This window comes from Rhopalosiphum padi, chromosome 4 (genome assembly GCF_020882245.1).
Source record: "Rhopalosiphum padi isolate XX-2018 chromosome 4, ASM2088224v1, whole genome shotgun sequence".
Classification (NCBI taxonomy): Eukaryota; Metazoa; Arthropoda; class Insecta; order Hemiptera; family Aphididae; genus Rhopalosiphum; species Rhopalosiphum padi.
In genome coordinates this window covers 49,906,014-49,925,825 of record NC_083600.1, presented here as the reverse complement: position 1 = coordinate 49,925,825, position 19,812 = coordinate 49,906,014, and the positions used below count along the sequence as shown (strand labels likewise).

At 26.5% G+C, this 19,812-nt stretch overlaps 2 protein-coding genes across 2 annotated transcripts; one reads left to right on the top strand and one right to left on the bottom strand.

Annotated features, from left to right (window-relative positions):
• Nucleotides 1–6,359: 6,359 nt before the first annotated feature.
• LOC132930263 (F-box only protein 33) lies at nucleotides 6,360–13,097 on the bottom strand. Its single transcript, XM_060996029.1, has 7 exons — nucleotides 12,314–13,097; nucleotides 11,958–12,222; nucleotides 11,731–11,879; nucleotides 11,525–11,645; nucleotides 11,034–11,235; nucleotides 10,273–10,409; nucleotides 6,360–9,356 (listed from the first exon to the last, which is right to left on the bottom strand). The coding sequence occupies exons 1-7, from the start codon at nucleotides 12,688–12,690 to the stop codon at nucleotides 9,231–9,233; spliced, it is 1,377 nt and encodes a 458-aa protein (XP_060852012.1). The 5' UTR covers nucleotides 12,691–13,097; the 3' UTR covers nucleotides 6,360–9,230.
• A 4,554-nt stretch (nucleotides 13,098–17,651) lies between these two features.
• Nucleotides 17,652–18,314, top strand: LOC132930028 (uncharacterized; the record flags this gene model as incomplete). The annotated part of the gene is made up of 1 exon (XM_060995686.1): nucleotides 17,652–18,314. A coding segment is annotated over one exon (663 nt), but the record flags the coding sequence as incomplete, so codon positions are not given.
• Nucleotides 18,315–19,812: the final 1,498 nt, after the last annotated feature.

Here is a 19,812-nt window from a genome sequence, read left to right as displayed (position 1 = left end):
TTGGAGTTAGTACTTAGCCATTTCATCATGTATTCCACTTTAATAGTTATAATGTACGTACTAGCAACTAGCTATAGTTATGTTTATTAAAATGTATTGATGTATTAAATATTAAACAAATTATTGCATTTAATAATGTCACATGTGTGTATACTGTATGTGTACCTATACAAAGTATTTATATGTACTCAATAACTGTCACAGACATTTAAAAATACATATTGCATACTGATATTAATATATATTACCTATTCAGATATAGCGTCTTGACGGTTATATAATAATATAGTCCTATGTACTTTTGTTGCATGGTTTATGATGATAAAATATACTTTTTTATGGATAAAAATGAAATTGCATTGTGCGTGATATATGATTATGATTATACATATAGGTATTAGGAGTAATAGAAAATCAAAATTTGACATTATTTTTTGCAATATTATATAGAAAAAACTACGGGTTTCTAATAACACCCCCGAAAATCTACTGTTAAGCCGTTGTTATTTGCTACGAAATCTATGACGTGATTATGATTGATATAATTATAATTCTTAGAATTTAAAACGATGCATATATAATTTATTCCTCTCCAGAAATGTGTATCTATGTGCACTGGCGCACTGCAGTATAGTTGCGTCATGCAAGAAAAATTTAATGCTGACTTATATATCCAATACTCGGTCAAAAAAATTAATCGTAATATATCGTAGATATAATATAGATATATACTAAATTATACAGTGACAATAATAACATTATAGAATATAGGTATAACTATTTATGCAACATATTTATACGCCATTTTTTCTAGAAATTGATAAAAAATTAAAGTAAAGCGATTGTTCGTCGAACACGAATGTTTTGATTGTACCAACTTTTGGTAACCATGAACACAATAAACAAGGTCAATTAGACGCAGCTCAATGTGGTGTTTTTATAGGTGTGTGCGTTCATTTAACACCAAAAGATCGGCGTTATCGATAAAATTATGTAAAAAAAAATACATTGGTGCCGATCCGTACACAGAAATTTTAAACAGTGGGGGGGGGGGGGATTATAGAAGTGTATTTAATATATAAATATAAGTTTTTTTACTATTTAGGAATTTTTGTCTTTTTAGGTTATTTTACAATTATATTTTACGGTATTTTTTTTAAACAATTTTTGTCTAACTTATTTTAACAGACATTTTATTTTTTTGTTAAACAGACTGTGTAGATATAACTTTTTATAATTTGTAAGCACCTGCTTAAATAAATAAAATGATTTTTATTTAATTTTTTAAACGAAATGTGAACATGGAATATGTTCTTAATACCTATTATACTAAGACTTGATATTTTTAAAGTATATGTTAAATGTTTTAAAAAATTGAATTCATAAAAAATAAAAAATAAAAATGTATATTTTTAGTAGATTTATTTATATTTTAAGTTTAATTGTTCTGTATTTTAAATACATTTTTAAAGGTTTTTACTTATTAGGTTTTACTAAATACAGTCAGGTCTAGGTAAATTTAATTTTAGAGTTATACAACTCAACTATAAGCTATAGTTAGGTAAGCATTTCAAGGGACAAGAAAAAAATTAGTAATCAATGTTCGAGTTATTAGGATTCGACCTTATAGTACCATTAGTACCTATATTAAATGATAAGACGAAGAAATAATAGAATATATAATCATAGTTTATTGACATATTCGGAATTGTAAAATTTTTTATACCTATAGATTTAAAAAAAAGAGGTACGTATAGGTAGTATAATATATTAATATATATTATGCAAGTATTAACTTATGAAGATCCTTGTATTAAATTATCATGCTTTTTGACCTAGTGAACATTTTTGTATCGATACTTACCTATAGGAAAAAAAAATTTTAAAAAACTTGAATTTTTATACAAAATTATATTTTTATTTTTTAGCAAAATCAATTTTATATTTTTGTTACAATTAAAAAATGATTAATTTTAGGAACTTAATTTTTTTTATTTATATAAGTAAGCATTTTATAGACATCAATACATCATCAAATAAATTTCAAAATATTTTTGTGTTATTTCTAAACACTACAAATATTCGCTTTATTTTTTTTTATTTATGTATGAGAACATTTTTGTTTATGACTTAGTGAGTAAAAAAGCTTAAAATTAATATATCGTCTCTCATATAAGTGTTTTAACTTTATTTCTGCCATCATAAAATCCCTTGCCTTACCAATCCATTAAACCAAATGCAATATCTTTTAACCGTTTATATACAGGTACTGCTATGGTATTTGTTAACCATTTATCCTTTTTTAAATAATCTATATTTCAAAAAAAATTACCATGCAAATATATCACTAGATGTTAGAGTAACTTATTATAAAAACTTATGGAATATCTCGCGCCAAATTATTACATTTCAATCCCTTTAATAATCAAGAAAAATATTATCAGTAATCACTCATCTAATGTTAAAAAACTTATCGTCGATTGGCCGTTTATGTCATTAGAAATAGTGTCACCAGTGTTTAAATAATTTTATTATTTTACTTTACATTTTCTTACCATATTATACGTAAATTTAACAATAATATATTATTTTTAAGAATTTTGTATTAATTTCTAACTGTTTCTATCTCTTTTCGATACATTATGTTTTATAGATTTGTTTAAATATGCTATTAATATTTATATTTTTTATCACACATTGCATGTACCTACTAACTTTAATACAAACATCACTTAAAGAACTCTTTAAAAAATTGTTGCGTATACATATATTATTATTTATTATAATGTTTTGTTTGAATTAATAAAAATAAAAGAGTTATGTTAAACAAAATAAAATAAATATAAATTAACACAAATGCGTGTCTTACCTATATATTTTTCTTACAAAAACTAAAAATCTCAATAACGCATTTTTTTAATAAACATTTTAAATTTAAATATTGACAAAAACCGGATATTTAAAACGAAAAATAACAATGTAAATATTCTTTTTTTGTTATTCAAAAAATATTATTTGTAAGGACATGAAACTTATTAGTTTTTACTTCTATATAAATTATTATTTACAATACACAATTAAATTTTCAAATAATTAAAAAAAAATTTAATTAATTTTTAGTTATTTAAACAACGAATCTATTCATACTGTTCTATACTGTCTTATTGATTTGTACGTCATTAACAGCTATAGCCTGGTATTATAATAAATATAAATTTGTTGATTGTTGTTGGAAACGGTTTGTACAACTTATCACATATTACTAATAGATAAATGACTTACACATATCAATATAAATATAATATAGTAAAATATCCTCAAAAAAATAGGTTTAGACGGGCTGAATGATAAAAATCATTTTTCCAGTACAACGGTTTATTATTGAATTCAAATTAAACACATCCCATCATCACGCCATCACAGGCTACAGTGACTCATTCAATGACGAAGTACACTCAACACCTTTTATACGGGCATACAGCAGAGAGGCTTCTTAGATTTTTTTTAATACTTCAGTTTTTTTTATTGTTTTTAAAACAGCGAGTTTAGTAAAAAAAAAAAATAGTTTTAAAATAAAAACATATGCTGCAGTATACTTATAATTTAATCAAAATATAATTTTTGTATTTTACTAAATAGTGCATAATAAGAAATAATAATAATAAATATAGAAAAAAAGTAATAATAATTGACTCATTAAAACTAAACAAATATCTATTATGTCAGATTTTGGGATAAAAAAAATTAAAACAACTAAAATACGGTGTATACATTATACTCTATAATACCTACTTAGTATTTATAGTAAACTCGTACTTATCTAGTCATAATGTTTGTGTTCAATTATAGGCATGACTGCATGAAGTAAAAAAACGGTGTAATTAAAATATCCTGTATCAATTGTATCGCCTGTATCCAAAACACATCATATTTAATCTGAACACCAGAATATCTACAAATTACATTATATTTTTAAAATTTAAAATTAGAAAATGTCTGACACACTCACATCTAATTTTATACTATAGAGTCAATCAGCCTATTATTAAATTATTAAATTTAAACGTAACAATATTATCTATGATCTAGCGTTGTTCAATTTTTGTTTTAGATATCTTAATTTGAAAGAGATTTATGAATGGGTACCAGTGTACCTACCGAATACCTATGTCGTTTTCGCCTTCAATCATAATAAGAGGACATCTCATCCATAACTGTCCGAGTTTTCCTTGAGTAAATTGTGTTATTATCAAACTTAAAATTAAGAACATATAACATATAAGTATTTTTGTTTGTACTTCGGTTTTTTATGATATTTCAATTTTTACGCTCAATATGAGTACATAAAACATTGCAATTAAAAAAATAACACAACTCGCTTAAAAATTAAAATACTGTAAAAAACTGATAATTTTCTTAGCTTTAAGTTTGATAGTATGTCAATTGACTCTAATATTTAAGCTTTCAACACAGCATTATAGTTCTGCTAAACGCAGATTTGATGTGCATGGTTATTTATACGAAGAAGACAAGTGATAACAAATCATATCGGTATGTGTCATCATCTAAATATTACCTCTTATACAAGCGGTTCATTATTTTAACAAACTATACTCCTTATTAAAAATATTATTAATGAATAATACATTAATACATGATGAGTACAAAATATAAAGATAGCAATGTTACTTATTCAGGGGGGAGGAGGTCGGATACCCAGAAGGTGGCAACTGTCAATGTGCGAGTGAGCTGTTAGGGGTCGTTATCGAGCGATCGCGAGAACCCGGAGAACCTATAGGAGTAATGGAGTATTACAGTATGCGTGCATGGCCTCCGCCTCTGTTTCTGGTCATTTTACAGCTGAGACAGTCGAATCCAGAGTAGGGTACGCAGCAAGGTAGCCCACCTGGCCATAATGTCACTAGTATGACTGCCACAAACAGCCCTGGTCGGGACTGATGTCGGTAAGGCCACCGCAAAGGAGAAGGCGCCCAGAGCTACGTCCACTATTCAGCTATAAAAAAAATAAAAGATAGATAGTTGTTACCTTGATAAAATCGTTTGACATTTGTATGGAAAAATTATTATACCGTGCAAACAAATCTAGGTTTGTTGAATATTTTATGTGGTATAAAGTCGATCAATAATAAACATGACCACAATTCAATACATAAGTAACGGAACGATTTTATCAAACATTTTCTATACCTACTTAGGCTTGAGCAGTTGAGCCATTTTATATTTTATGAGATGAACATCGAGAAAAGTTAAAAACATAAAATAAAATAAAACCGTTTATGCATTCACAGATTATCACATTTATTGAAAGTATTCGAGTTTAAACAGATACCTTACATCGGAGTTATACCGTTTCGTCCATTATAAAGGTACCTTCTAAAATGTCGAGTTATAATAAATGATTCGGTTTTAATAGTTACCTATATAATTATAAAAAGTAGGTAGTGTATTTGTGTATTGATGTTACAATATGCTTAATGTTAGTTCTTACTTCTTATAAACTGCAGTTTTCTCCAAAAATCAGCCTTTCGCATTTACCCCATTTTCACTCTAATTATTGGCTGATGGTAAATACTTACCTGGGGCTATCTATATAAATACGAAAATACATTTCAACTTTCAAATAGATACTTTACGCAATCATTGACCGCATAGCTTTCAAAATTGTATTCATATACATAATACATATTATACAATATACCAGCTGATACCTATATTATAATAATATGTATTATTTATAATTCGGTTCACAACATTCCATCATTAAGATATTATAATATTAATATGATTAAAATGTATTGCCGCTAAAGTGTTATGACGTTAGGTATATCATAGGCGTGTTTACGGTAGGGCCCCCCGTTGGACTGTGCCTCCAACAAAATAATGTCCGGATAAAAAAAAAAGTCGGTGTGAATCCTGCAGTGCCTTGTTGTACCTACCTATAGATTTTGATTGTTTTATATTTTGTAATTTTTTAATCTTGTAATATAAATAATAAATGTTTAAAAAAAATAAGTCTCACGATTTAAAAACTGCACAACAGGCCACCAAATGCCTATGAGGTATATATTATGTTTTATTAGAGGCTGGCAGTTCAAAACTTAAAAGGAGTTTTAACATATTTAATTTAATTGTTTGAATACGTAATTTCCAAGTTTCCAACACATGACGCGTTTCGCTCACAGATAGAATTATCATAATTATTTCAGAACGTGAACAACATATTCTGGACAGCTTGGGGTGGTAATCTTACACGAATACTTATCAAATTGATATAACACTATAACAGGTATACAACACTAACAACTATGAATCTATGTTTAAATGAAAACACTAGAATGTTCAATTTGAATCGTAATATATTTATTATTTCTATTTAACAATAATTTATAATGGATACATTTAAATTTGTAAATTATTTTTGAGTAATACAATGTGTTGATCACTTATATTATATTATGACCAACTTAACCATGAACCCATAAATATAAGTTTAATAAAAATTAACAATTATAGATCATATAAGACCAAGATCTAACACAGCAAAAATAAGATAAAATTAAAACTTAAATATTATAATAACATCAATAAAAATGAATTAAAATTCTAGCATATGGTTAAACAACATTAATAATATTTTATCAAGTTTGTTTTAATTGATAATAATTATATTTTGATATTGAAGCAGTACAGTACGTTACTACATTAATAAATATTTAGTTAAACTAATAGTATTGGATATTTGGTTTAAAAAAAAAAAAAAATACACAAAACAGTTTTTAAACATAAATACAATTGTATAAGTGCACACTAAAATGTAATTTAATAGGATGATAGATAATTAAACATACAATATAGAAGTGACCAAATTCCAATAAAATATGATTTACAAGATATATTTAAATTATAATATAATATAATATTTTTATTACCTCCACATAGTTTTAACACTGCATTTGTTATAAAAATTATTATTTATTTTTTGTCTGTTAACAACACATTAGTATAATATTATATGCAATATAATTAGCTAGATATAACAATAAACATAGGCATAAAAATTCATGAGTGAATATACAAATACATTTTTTACCGTCATTAGGATACTAAGAGTACAATACTTGACTGAAAGTAAATACATACTTTTAAACAATATTTTGGGTATTAATTGTCTATAAAAATAAAGGTTAAATACCTAGTATATACTCATAAAGGTAATATAAATATAAGTGTATTTTAATCAACTATAATAGCCAATAGGCATACCTATTTTAAAATTTTAAATATAAAATAAAAATGATAATTTTTATTTCATTTTCTGACTATCAATTAATATATTTTAAAATCATAATATCAACATATAGAGTATAAATAAAATAAAATAATAATTAATTCACTAAAATCCAATATGAACGTTGGATAACAATATAATAAAAAGAAATAAAAGAAATTAAAAATCAGTGCGTATTTTTTTGTTTCAATGAGTTTTAGTTTGTTGAAAACAAAGGATTTTAATTTAAGATTTTGAATACGTACTTTTAAAAAATTTTGTTATCGATCACAGAATAAAAAATTTTTTATGATAACAAGTATAGTCTATCACGAATGTTTTTATCATATTCGTTCAGTCATAGTTTTGTTTGTGTTACTTGTGTTACTGTTGAAAAATATTCACACAAATACATTGTAACAAATTTAAATAATTAACAAAACAATTGTTACAGTTCTTACTTCTTTTATAAAATGGTTATAGACAATTAACCTACATTAACAACATAAGAAATGATCTTTTTAAACATCACAGTCGTTTAGATCTTAATTAATCAAATATTTCTAAAATCACGTTCTTTTACATTTATGATATTATAATATATATATATTTTAATAAACACATTTCAACAACAATATTATTTTAACAATATTAACAACTCTTTGATGGTCCGTTCTAGTTACGGCCAGTTCTAATTGCCTAAACACTATAATGTTGTACATATTTTAACAGATGTTATCACAGTCTAATCAGTAAAATGTGCTTTTTTGAGTTGCACTCGTCATATAAGTAGAACCACATAGTTATAAAGTTTGTGGTAGGAACACTTTTGCTAATTTAATACAATACAAATATTTTGTCTTTATAGTTATTGAAAACAAATGTTTTTTTTTTTTTTTTTTTGAAGCAATTGGATTGATCATTGCATAAAAAATTGATCTTGGTGGTATATTATTGAGTAAAAATACATAATGAAATTGACAGAAACTATCAGAATATTACAACTGTTTTATCATGTTTCATTTTTTTATTAAGTATGTATGTAATAGAAAAATAAATGAAATAGTGTATAACACTGATATTGTAACATAATAATCAATACATAAAGTAAATTAAAAATGTACCTTGGTAACTTTCAATAGTGTTTTTTATGGTTATTAGATTTTTAAATAACATTTTTTGCTTTAAATATAATTATTATACTTATTTAAATAACTTTTCTTTTAACTGAACATTTCACATATCATAAAATTAGTGTAAAAAATATATAATATGTAATAAGTAAAAATTTAAAAATGTTCTTTTATTAGATTGTTTGTATTTTGTAAAGCAACTAAGAAATTATAAGGTGTTTTCCTTTTTAAAATTATTTCATATTATTTAAAAAAAACTTCTACAGTAAAAAAAAAAAAAAACATTAAAAACGAATCAATAACAGAAAAATTGTTTACGATTGCCATAAATAATGGATATTAAACAATGACTTAAAAAAAAAAATTATTAATAAAAATAAAATAGGACTAGATTGAAATTGGGTTTTTTTTAAACAATATTTATAATTTAACATTTTTGTTTTTAGAGTATATTAGGATGTGACAGTATAGTAATGATAAAGTATTTTTTTCCTATTAAAATTAAATTTTTTTTAAATGCTTTACATTTGTTAACTAATAAATTTTTGAATTATAATTCTAGATAGATACTTCCATATTACTTAAACATTATTTGCAACAGTAATTTTTTAACTACACAACCACTATGTAAAATTATAGTTTGTTATTATTATATACTGAGAGTCATATTTCTAAGCAGATTTTTTAAAGTGTATATTTAGTTTTGTAAGTATAACCTTTTTTTAAACTAATTTATTAATACTGACCACAAAATATAGTATATTATGTAAATTAAAGATTGGTATTTTAAGTTATTTTTGTGGTAAATATTAATTAATATCTAATTTTGTTGTTAAATCTTTTGAAATACATTGCAATATATAATGCGAATGACTTACAAATAAATTATTTTTATTCAAAGGTTTCCAATTTGTTTCCATCCAATTTGATACATCCTGAAAGCAATTAGAAAATATCATTTTTAATTTTTGTTATAATACAACTAATGTTTAACAATGTATAGCCTTAATGAAATATATGAAACATATTTATGAATCAGATGTGGATATTTTTTTTAAATGTCTAATAAGCTAATATTTTAACGATAATGATCTTATATTCTTATATATAATACTTAAGTAACCTAACCTTTCGATCTTATTATGTCTAATATAGTTTTACAACCACCATATTTTTCCTATTACAACTACATAGTTAATATTAAGAGACCATCATAACAAATATTATTAAAGAACACTATGATCTGTTTTGCTAAAAAAATGTTTAGTATATATTTCGATTTTCAAGAGTAAATAATAGTAAAAATATGTAGTTTAAAATATTTAGGGTATATAAAAAAATTTGAAAAATAATATAGATATAATATTTTGTGGTAAAATACAATTTTAACTTAATATTAACAAGAGCCACAAAAGAAAAAAAACAACAAGCCCTTTTGATACATCTGTGCAAGTTGTAAAACAGAGATGACCGATTTAATCGATAATTTTAATGAACGAGAACATATTTTGAAACAACAGAAAATATTGTCTACAGTAAAAATATTATATTATAAAATAAATAATACTTCAAAATTTTCATTAAAAGAAAAATATATTTCTATATCATTTAATTTTTTAAACATTTGATCAAACATTTTGCAAAATTAGCAGTTGGAATAGAAAAAATGGAATGTTTTCGCAGACATAACTTCACAGATACAACAAACACACATGGACTATGTATATAAGCCTAAAAGTACCTACTGATACCAATGCGGTAAAGGTAATAAATGATTACTAAACCTTAAAATTCAAATAATTAAGTTAGAATAATTAGTTGAATAAATTATAAATGATTTTAAATACTTACTAAAACAACTTCATCATAAATCATTTCGCTTTGTGGTTGTTGAAAGCAAATATCTTCTTCTAATAACTCATACCTCTTCAAATTAGAACCTCTCAGTCTTGCAATTCCACATACATCCACTGGTTCAATAAAATATCCTAAAATTATTGATTATTATTTACTAAATTTGTATGAAAACATTTTGAAGATTGTTTAAAGACAATTTTGATTAAGGTTTAAATTCTAGACTAAATATTTCGACACAATTTGTAACTGTAGAATAAAGACCTGCATGGGCCGGGCTAAGGGTCCGGAATTGGCCAGGCCTGGGTAGCTTTAGGGCCGGGCCGGACATTTTTTTGAACTAAAATTAACGAACCGGGCCAGACTAGGCTTCTATGAAAAATGGAGAATTGTTCTTCAAATTTAGTTACAATATATATTATTTAATTTTTTATTCAAAGGACTTAATGTATAAATTTTTATATATCAATTATATTAAATGTTTTTATTATAAATATGTTGTTATAACTTATAAGTAAATTATAATTATTGTTTATGAACACAATATTAAAAAAAAAACCAAAAAAAATTGACTTATCCGAGCCGGGTCAGACTTATATACAACAAATGGTTACCGGGCCGGACCAAGCTTACTTAAAAAATTACTGGGCCGGACCAGACTGAAAATTATCGGCCTGTGCAGATCTCTACTGTAGAACTTGATATATCATTAAATTGTATTATCATCAACTATTATACTAATAATTTCACAAATTTACCCAATACAACAAGTTCTGTAATTTTGCTGCAAACCCACGATAATATTATCAACGGATTAGTTTCAATATCATCTGGAGATGGTTCAAGATGCCAATGTCCTTTAAGTAAGCCAGCAGGATTCATTGATTGTTCGTCAACCCAAATTAATGATTGAAAAGTATTTCTATAGTCCACTAATCTATGTAATACTTCAACATTTATCTACAGATTTATAACATATAAAAAATAATTTCATTATACTTAAGTTGTTAGTAGTTAAAAATTCATATAATAGTATAATCAGGCATGGATCCAAGAGAGGGGGGCAATAGGCCAAGGCCCCACTGTAGACTCTGCCACACAGGTAAATTTTAGGATGTTTGTTTTTGGCAGCCGATAAAATTTGATATTTACATGGTATTCCCCCCCCCAAAAAAAAAAAAAAAAAATAAATATGTTGTGGATCCACGCCTGAGTATAATGTTAAAAAAATGTAGAATAATTAACTTACCACATTACAAAAAAGAACTTTGAGATGTGTTAATGGCATTGATGGACGAAGTAATTTAGTATGAAGATGTTTAGCAACAATATGACAGTTGATAATTGTTAATCTTAATTCAAGTTTAGGGCTATAATAACAATTATATTTAATTGTATTTACTAATAATAGTTGAACAAAATGAACAGTTATAGGTAAATAATGTTCATAGTTACCAGTATTTTTTAATATCTGCCCAGATATCATCACTTATATCTATATCCAACTCATTATGAACGTGTAAGACAAGGATTTCCAATTGAGACATTGAACATAATGCTGGAAGCAATTTGCACGTATTGGAATTTAGGTCTAAACTTAATTTCTAAAATAAAAATTGTTTTATTATTAGATGAATAAAATAAACTATAATTAATTTGGAAGAAAAATAAAAAAAACTGACCTTTAAATTGATTAGTGACGACATACTATCAAAGGTAGAATTAAAACATGTAGTTTTGCTCTCTTCGTTAAAAATTGATGGTCCCAATCCAGCTAGTTCCAAACGTTGTAAGCTATCACAACTGTACTTCGATAGCATATGAATCAAAGCATTCCAATAGTAAAACATAAAATATCCAAAACTAAACCCTTCGATGTTTCCTTTCTGCACAACATTGAGAATGGCAAACTCAAAATAGTTTTGAATTGACCACCTGTACTGAAATCTGAGTAAATGTTGTGGTAAATAAAAAAAGTAATTTTCAACTTTAAAACCTATATTTTTTTTATGTCTATTTAAGACGTTCAGTTACTCACATTTCATCCTTTGACAGCTCACAGTGGTTAAGCTCAATATCAACGTTCCTCAACAGTTCATTGCCCATTAATGCCTTAATTACAGATGAAGCCAATTCAAAGCACTGCGTGCTCCGGGAATCAAATGCAAGGTGGATGTCACGTACCAACGTCACTAGATTCTTATTGGCATGCTTCACTTTTGACTTGACTTCAGCATATGAAGTTCCAGCAGACGATATGTCTAACACCAGACTGTGCCAGAACTGTGGATGGTATAAGGCGGTTCTCCAGTGTTTGCAAGTGGACGAAGCAGCCACTCTGGATTCAGGTGATAGGTGAGTGAACACCTGATGGAGAGCCAGGCTGGGCAAAGAGTTCCAATCGACGGTTCCCATATCGACGAGAAAAAATATATATATCGGGATAACAACACGACGCGCTACGGTTCACAGACATTTGACGAGTAACATTTTCGATTTCGGTTTCTGGAAATAGGAATATAATATGATGTACTTAGCTGTAACAGGTAGATATGTAGCCTCTTAGGAGCAACAATAACGATGTAAGATAATAATGTAAAAATACTGCACGGTAACAGTCTCAGAGTGTACTAAAAACTATGACACAAAGTTTGTGAATTTTTTCCTTTAATGTTTATAATAAATCAAACAAGTTGTTCTAGTCTGAAGACATTTTGATTTCCGAGTTTTGTCAACACTCAACAGCGAAGGGGACGAAATATAACGACACACCGACACCGTACCCGATCAACAGCTGCAGCTGTTATAAATTGTAAATCCTCATACTAAATACTAATGTGTATATACCAAATAGTAAATACTGTGGACCATATGACTAACAGTGCGTACGAGACACGTATGAAAAATATCGGAAAACCGTACAGCCAAACGGCTAATATGACTACTACCACAGAACAATGCTACTACTATATAATATTAATATTTCATTTCAGGCGCGTACACAAGAAAGGGTTTAAGCTTTAAGCCGTTAAACAGATTCAACGTTTCCCTTTAAGAATTTCTGAAAAATTGATAAGTATGTATGTTTATAAAGTATATAATATTAGTATAGAAAAAGGGGTTTCTGTCAATAAACTTTTTGTTATAAAAATGTACAACCTTAGCCCCTCCCCTGAACACATGCCCGTTTCTTTTTATTTTTAACATATTGTACAATTGTAGGTAGTAAAAAATAGCTCAAATTATAATTGCACAAGTGATATGCAAATGTCCATATATTCTAGTGAGTAGACCTAGGTAAACTCAGGGGAGGGGCAAATGGGGCAGTCGCCCCTCTTATGACCTTTTTTCCTTCAAATGTCCGTAATTTATATAAGTACCTACCAAGTAGTTTGTGTGTTTAATGTATGAAGTTCACCCCTTCTATAAAAGCGTCTGGGACGACCATCAGGGTAGGCTAGCTTAGTTTTATAATAATTTGTAAGTCGTAAGAGGATGGCGCAGAACACTATACTCATGCGGTCATGCACGACGTGTTGTCTCCGTCAGTCCGTCTTACAAATATAAAACACTAAAACATATCTAGGTACCTATCTATTTTGAATTTGGTAACACCAATTTGGTGTTCTTATATAATTCTTCTTATCTTAAATATTAGAGCGAATTGACCTATTGTTAAACTTGAAGGTAGGTATAGGACATCAGGTATCTGTGCTTAAGCTTAATTCTTTTGATATTTTAATTATATCAAGTTATGCAAATATGTACATTATTCATAATAATAATAAAAATGTTCATCTGACTTAAAAATTAAAATATCGTAAAAATAACCATGTGAAAGCATAGATAGTTATTTTAATACGTTTCAGTTTTATAATCGATCAATTCAAGGCCCCAGTGCAATAACCGAATACGTCCACATTTTTCAAAAATCGTCTTTGATATAGAAATATTTAGAAAAAAATCTCTATCGATGAGTGCAAAAATTGAATACGTCCAATGAATAGTATTGGCTATTGAAATAAAATGATAAAACTGATTTTTAAATTTCTGTTGGGTGCAATAACCAGATGCCAGATGCGTCCAAAAACAAAATTGAACGTAGGTATTCGGTTATTGCGACCATTGAAAATGTAATTATCGTAAATTTTTTATAAATATCATGAATATAAAATTCAAACCAAAGAGTATTTAAGTAATGTATCTTATTCTGACAAAAATAATAACACCACTTTTTTGTGTATTTTGTGAATTTTTGGTGTTTTTACCAATTTTATATACCTAGTTTTTTATGTTTCCCGAACATTTTGAAAAATGGATGTAACCCGTTATTGCACCAAGGCCTTCAATTTCTCTATTATTAAAGCCTAAAGGTTATTGCACAAAATTTGAACTATTAAACACAAATTGCTGATGTTAGACGAAGTGTATGTGGCGTCCTCAACATTGTAAATTCATGTTTAGCGAAACCAATTTTATTTAGATAGTTAGGGTTAATATTAGAGTGAATTAGCGGTTATAAAATTTATTATCAGACTTAAACTAACATTCTAAATGTTTCAATTGTGTTGGTTTCTACGATATTACCTAGGTACCTATTTCAATTGTTAAGTGAGTTATGACTATTATGAGTAATAAATATTACATTTCTAAAAGCTCATAAATAGTAATGCACTAATGACTATAATGCATTAAAAAGTGTAGGTTAAGTTATAGTTATATGTCCATATAGTAATAATACCTATATCACCTATATTTACTTATATCTATATTTAAAACAATAAAACATTAAAATATCAATAATACATAAGGTACTTACTATAATATCGACAAATTATAATATTGCATATTGTATAGTATTATAGCATTATAGCTTAATGCATAAATGGTTAGGTATATAAACATTACTAGTCATAACTCATTATAGGTATACCCATCTATAGCATCCATATATACGTATATAGATAATTAGTCTTAGTTTACGTGATTTTAATTTATATGTCATTAAAAATATGTTTACCTATTTTACTTGATTGCCCAATAATAATTAGAGTATGTATTTTTATGTAAATACATAACTTTGATGAATGCTACAGACTTAGAAATTCCGATTAAAAATTATCACGTTTCATAACAATATCTTAAGACCTAATAAAATAAAACGTTTTTCGTATTTACATAATTGAATATTTTGTTAAATAATATGTACTGTTTTATATTTAGCTATTCATATATTGACATTAATGACATTAATAACAATATTCATTATCATTATTATGTAAAAAATATGTTTAATCTACTGTAGCCAGTAGGTAAATTGTAATAAATAAGATAAAAAGTAGGTAAATGATTTATCATCTCTGTTATACAATCTATTATTATGGTGACTATAATAAGTTATATATAGAGTATAGATTCGTTCGTTTGTTTTTCTATTCAGTAGTTTTATTTTTTTCAGATTACAATTTTTAAATGTTTTTTAAATATTTTGTTTTAATATATTTTTCGATAAAAATAACTCTATAAATATTTATATATTTAAATAATTTGATTTCTTCATACAAATTAAATTACCCATTTACAACTTAGTAAAACATAGATATTTACCCCAATACTAATTTGATTTGCATTTGTAAAATATTAAAAATCAAAAAATGTAAACTTCCAGGGAGGCTCATTGAATATTATTGTACTCGGATCTAGCCTGACCAACGCACAATTTACGTACTGAATACAAAATTATAAATAAGCGCAACTTGGGGACTTGGGGAGGGGCTAAGATCACAGACCACCACAAATAGTTTGAATTTAAAATAATTTATAAGCATAAACACACATATAAAATTATAATAGCCCCCCAAATTTAAAATTGCGCCTATGAACTTATTTCTATAGATTTTAATATTTTAGTCTTTATATACTTACGTGTATTTATTAGAATACAACACAATATTTCCACATCCAATTGAATTTACAAATTAGATTTAGGTTGTAGATGTACGTAGGTTGTAGATAATTGATTATCTATTATACAACAAGTATAATTTTTAATGTTTATATCTTTATGGCCTCATATAGTCATATTATAAGCAAGTATCTATAGGCTATTGTAGATGTCAGTACCTAACACAAATTAAAAATTCTAAAGAATAAATTAAATAAACAAATGTGAAATGTCATTTTAAAAATTAAATATAACTTATAACTATTAGAATTTAAAATTATACAGTAGCTGATATATAGATAATTAAAATTCTATTGAATACTTAATCATTATATTTGAATACTATATTATTTTTTAGCATACCTAGAACATTTGATTTCTGACTGGACTGACTGTCGAGTGTCGATACTTAGCTAAACATTTTAAAAATGAATACTGAATTAAATTCTATATGTACCAACATCAAAGTAGTCATATCGCGTATACAATATAAATATGTTTATTTAATATTCAACATTTCATAACATATTTACCAGTTTACCACTTTTTTCATACTATTATAACGTAATCGTTGAATGTTTAACGTTATGTAATAATTTATTATCATTATAATTATCCATGTTATGGGTATATAGACATAATATAGTCATATAGAATTACCTTTTAGCTTCTATAGTGTACCTATACTTTATAGGCAGTAGGCACTAATATTGTTATTTGTTTTCATAAACCATGATTTATATCATGCATGATATAATCATTAGACGAACATTTAAAATTTATAAAAATATACTCAATATAATAACATATTGTGTCATTGTACATTTAAAATCGTAATCGCTAACTATTTATACACATGCATAGTTCATAAATTCCTAATAGTTTTAAATTTTAATAGCCAATAGGTAACTTAGGTACTACGTACCTAATATAGCTGTGAGCCAAATGCTTACGATTACCTATTTTCTCTGTAATTAATATTATATAGTTAGCTCGTTATAGACAATATATATATAGGTAACTAATAATAAGTATCTATATATTGTTTAAACCAGCGGTTTCTAATCTTTTTAGTTGTACGGATCACCAATTTTGTAAAAAGAATATTTGAGGCCCACTATAATGACTAATAGCACACCTATATATGTATGTATATATAATATGCATCAGTTATTAGAAATAAAAGAATTTAAAAAACAATTGTTTATCAAGAAAAAACTTTGTTCAACTAATCACAAGTAAAGGTTAAACAATTTAATGTGATTTTTGACATTGATTGACCCTCATTATGAGAGACTCAATTTTCTGGATTAAGACGGGATAGTCTTATTAGTCTTAATAATCACATAATATTAGTAAGTTCCTATACTTATATTTTTTTAAATAACTGTGTAGTACATTTTAGTTATAACATTGATTAAATTATTTCACTTATGTGCCGCCATCACCTCCGACCGAACTCATTGAGTCTACATCCTACGCGTTAGATTTTACAGGTCGAAAATTTATATTTATCGGTATCGATCCAACAGAACAATTTCAAACAGTTGTTCATTTATTAACATCATCACGTTATGTTAAAATTAGTATAGATTTTTTAAGACGTATATTCTCGCTTATGGGTAATATCTTATCTTTTATACTGAACATTCCACAATCATATAAACGTATGATATTTCTGGATACCGATTCTTATAAAATATCAACTATGGTTTATAGTGGTTCAAACGTCCTAGTAATTGAATCTAAAGATATTGACGGATGCAGAGTCTTACTAAATCGTAAAGATTTAATAAGACTTCAGGAATTAGAATGGTGTATTACTGAGAATATTAATGAAAAAGAATTAAACATAAAGCCAAAAATTATGAGACAAATGGACGAATACTGTAAATATTTAACTGAAAAGTGCTTACGAGTGGATTTACAACCTAAAAATTTGGAAGAAATGGAAAATTTCATTCGTAACGTAGAAATCAGACAGAGTATGGCTATACCGAGCTTAAGTCAAATTAAAATGTTTGCTACTGTACAATTAGCTATACTTTGTATGGATCAATGGAACGCACAAAACCCTAAAGTAATAATTTATTAATATAATATATAGTAATAATAAAAAAATATAAGTACATAATTTATATTATGTTGATCACTTAACGGATAGGAAGTTGGTGGGGTAAATATACGTCACACACGTAGCGGATCAAGCGGCGGGCCGGGAGGTCGTATGGGTCGCATGGGTCGCATGGGACGCATGGGTTGCATGGGACGCATGGGTTGCCATCAGAACATACTAATATATACTACTTTTACTATTTACGCATTAAAGCATTGAATGGTATTATTTAATGAAATAACAATAATTACCAATTTTTTTATACAATACTAGGAGATTTATAAATTAAAAAAGAGCAATAAAATGCATATATTAGTTACCTATAAATATATAAGTGGTGTTTAATAATTTAATATGTCTTGTGCCGTTGTGACTATATAAAATTGGCATTTAAAATATCTCATATAGTTGATCGATTCTAATACTTATTTATTATATAGGCATAGTTTTACTTGATTACTTCATAGTACTTATACGTAATAAATTATGCGCATATGTCATACGATGCACTCGATTCAGTTGAATCTGAATCACTAGGTAGGCAGAAAACAAGCCACTAGCCGACGTCTTTGTATTACAACGATGGTTGAAAATTGTTTCAAGTCGTAGGTTTATTGGTACAATATCAACAATTTTAATCTGATGAGTTGAGAGTTCCTATGATAAAGTATATTGTATACCTATGTATCGGTAATCGTTGTATATCAGGTACTTATTTATGTTTTAGTTTATTTAAAATCATATAAGTGCATATGAGTAGTGGGCTCCACTGAAAGGACTCGTGTGTGGGCGCAGGAGTTCTAACTATTAAAACAAATAATAAAAAAGAAGATAATATATATTATAAAAAAAAAAATAACATTTCTATTGTGATGCATACTTAATTCAAAGTTAAATTATTTCACGTTGATATAGGTAGATGAATACTATGTTATTTCTATAATATTATTAATTCATCATCAGATTTCAACAACCACTGCAAAATATTTTTTTTGAACATATTGATGGGGAGGTTTATTATATGGGATGGTATTTTATTACATAGTCTGGTTCCAATTATTTCGAAATGTGTACATATATAGGTGTGTTTTTTTAGATCTATTTGTAACAAAATAGTTTTGTGCGTAGGTATCTTGTGTTTACTCCGTATAATAAAATTATTGGTTTTTAAATATATAGTAGTGATTTTTAGGTAGGTAATTTTTTTTAATAGGTAGTACGTTTAGTTCTTTATAATATGCATTTGGTGTAGAGTACAGTCTATCTTTATTGAGTAATATTCTAATTATTTGATTTTTGCATATTTTTAATTCTGATATAGACTATATATAGTATTATCGAATGCACCACCCCAGCCTATTATACCATATGAGATTATTGATTTTACCAATATTAAATAAACCTGGCGTAATTTTGGTAGTTCTAGAATTTTGTCTAGATTTCTTAATATATAATTCATTTTTCTGAGTTTGTTTAC

Coding starts and splice junctions, on each gene's coding strand:
- LOC132930263 (XM_060996029.1), bottom strand. CDS start 12,690: ATGGGAACCGTCGATTGGAACTCTTTGCCCAGCCTGGCTCTCCATCAG. Junction 11,646..11,730: donor GCAGATATTAAAAAATACTG/GTAACTATGAAC, acceptor TTGTTATTATAG/CCCTAAACTTGAATTAAGAT. Junction 10,410..11,033: donor TACAGAACTTGTTGTATTGG/GTAAATTTGTGA, acceptor CAATAATTTTAG/GATATTTTATTGAACCAGTG.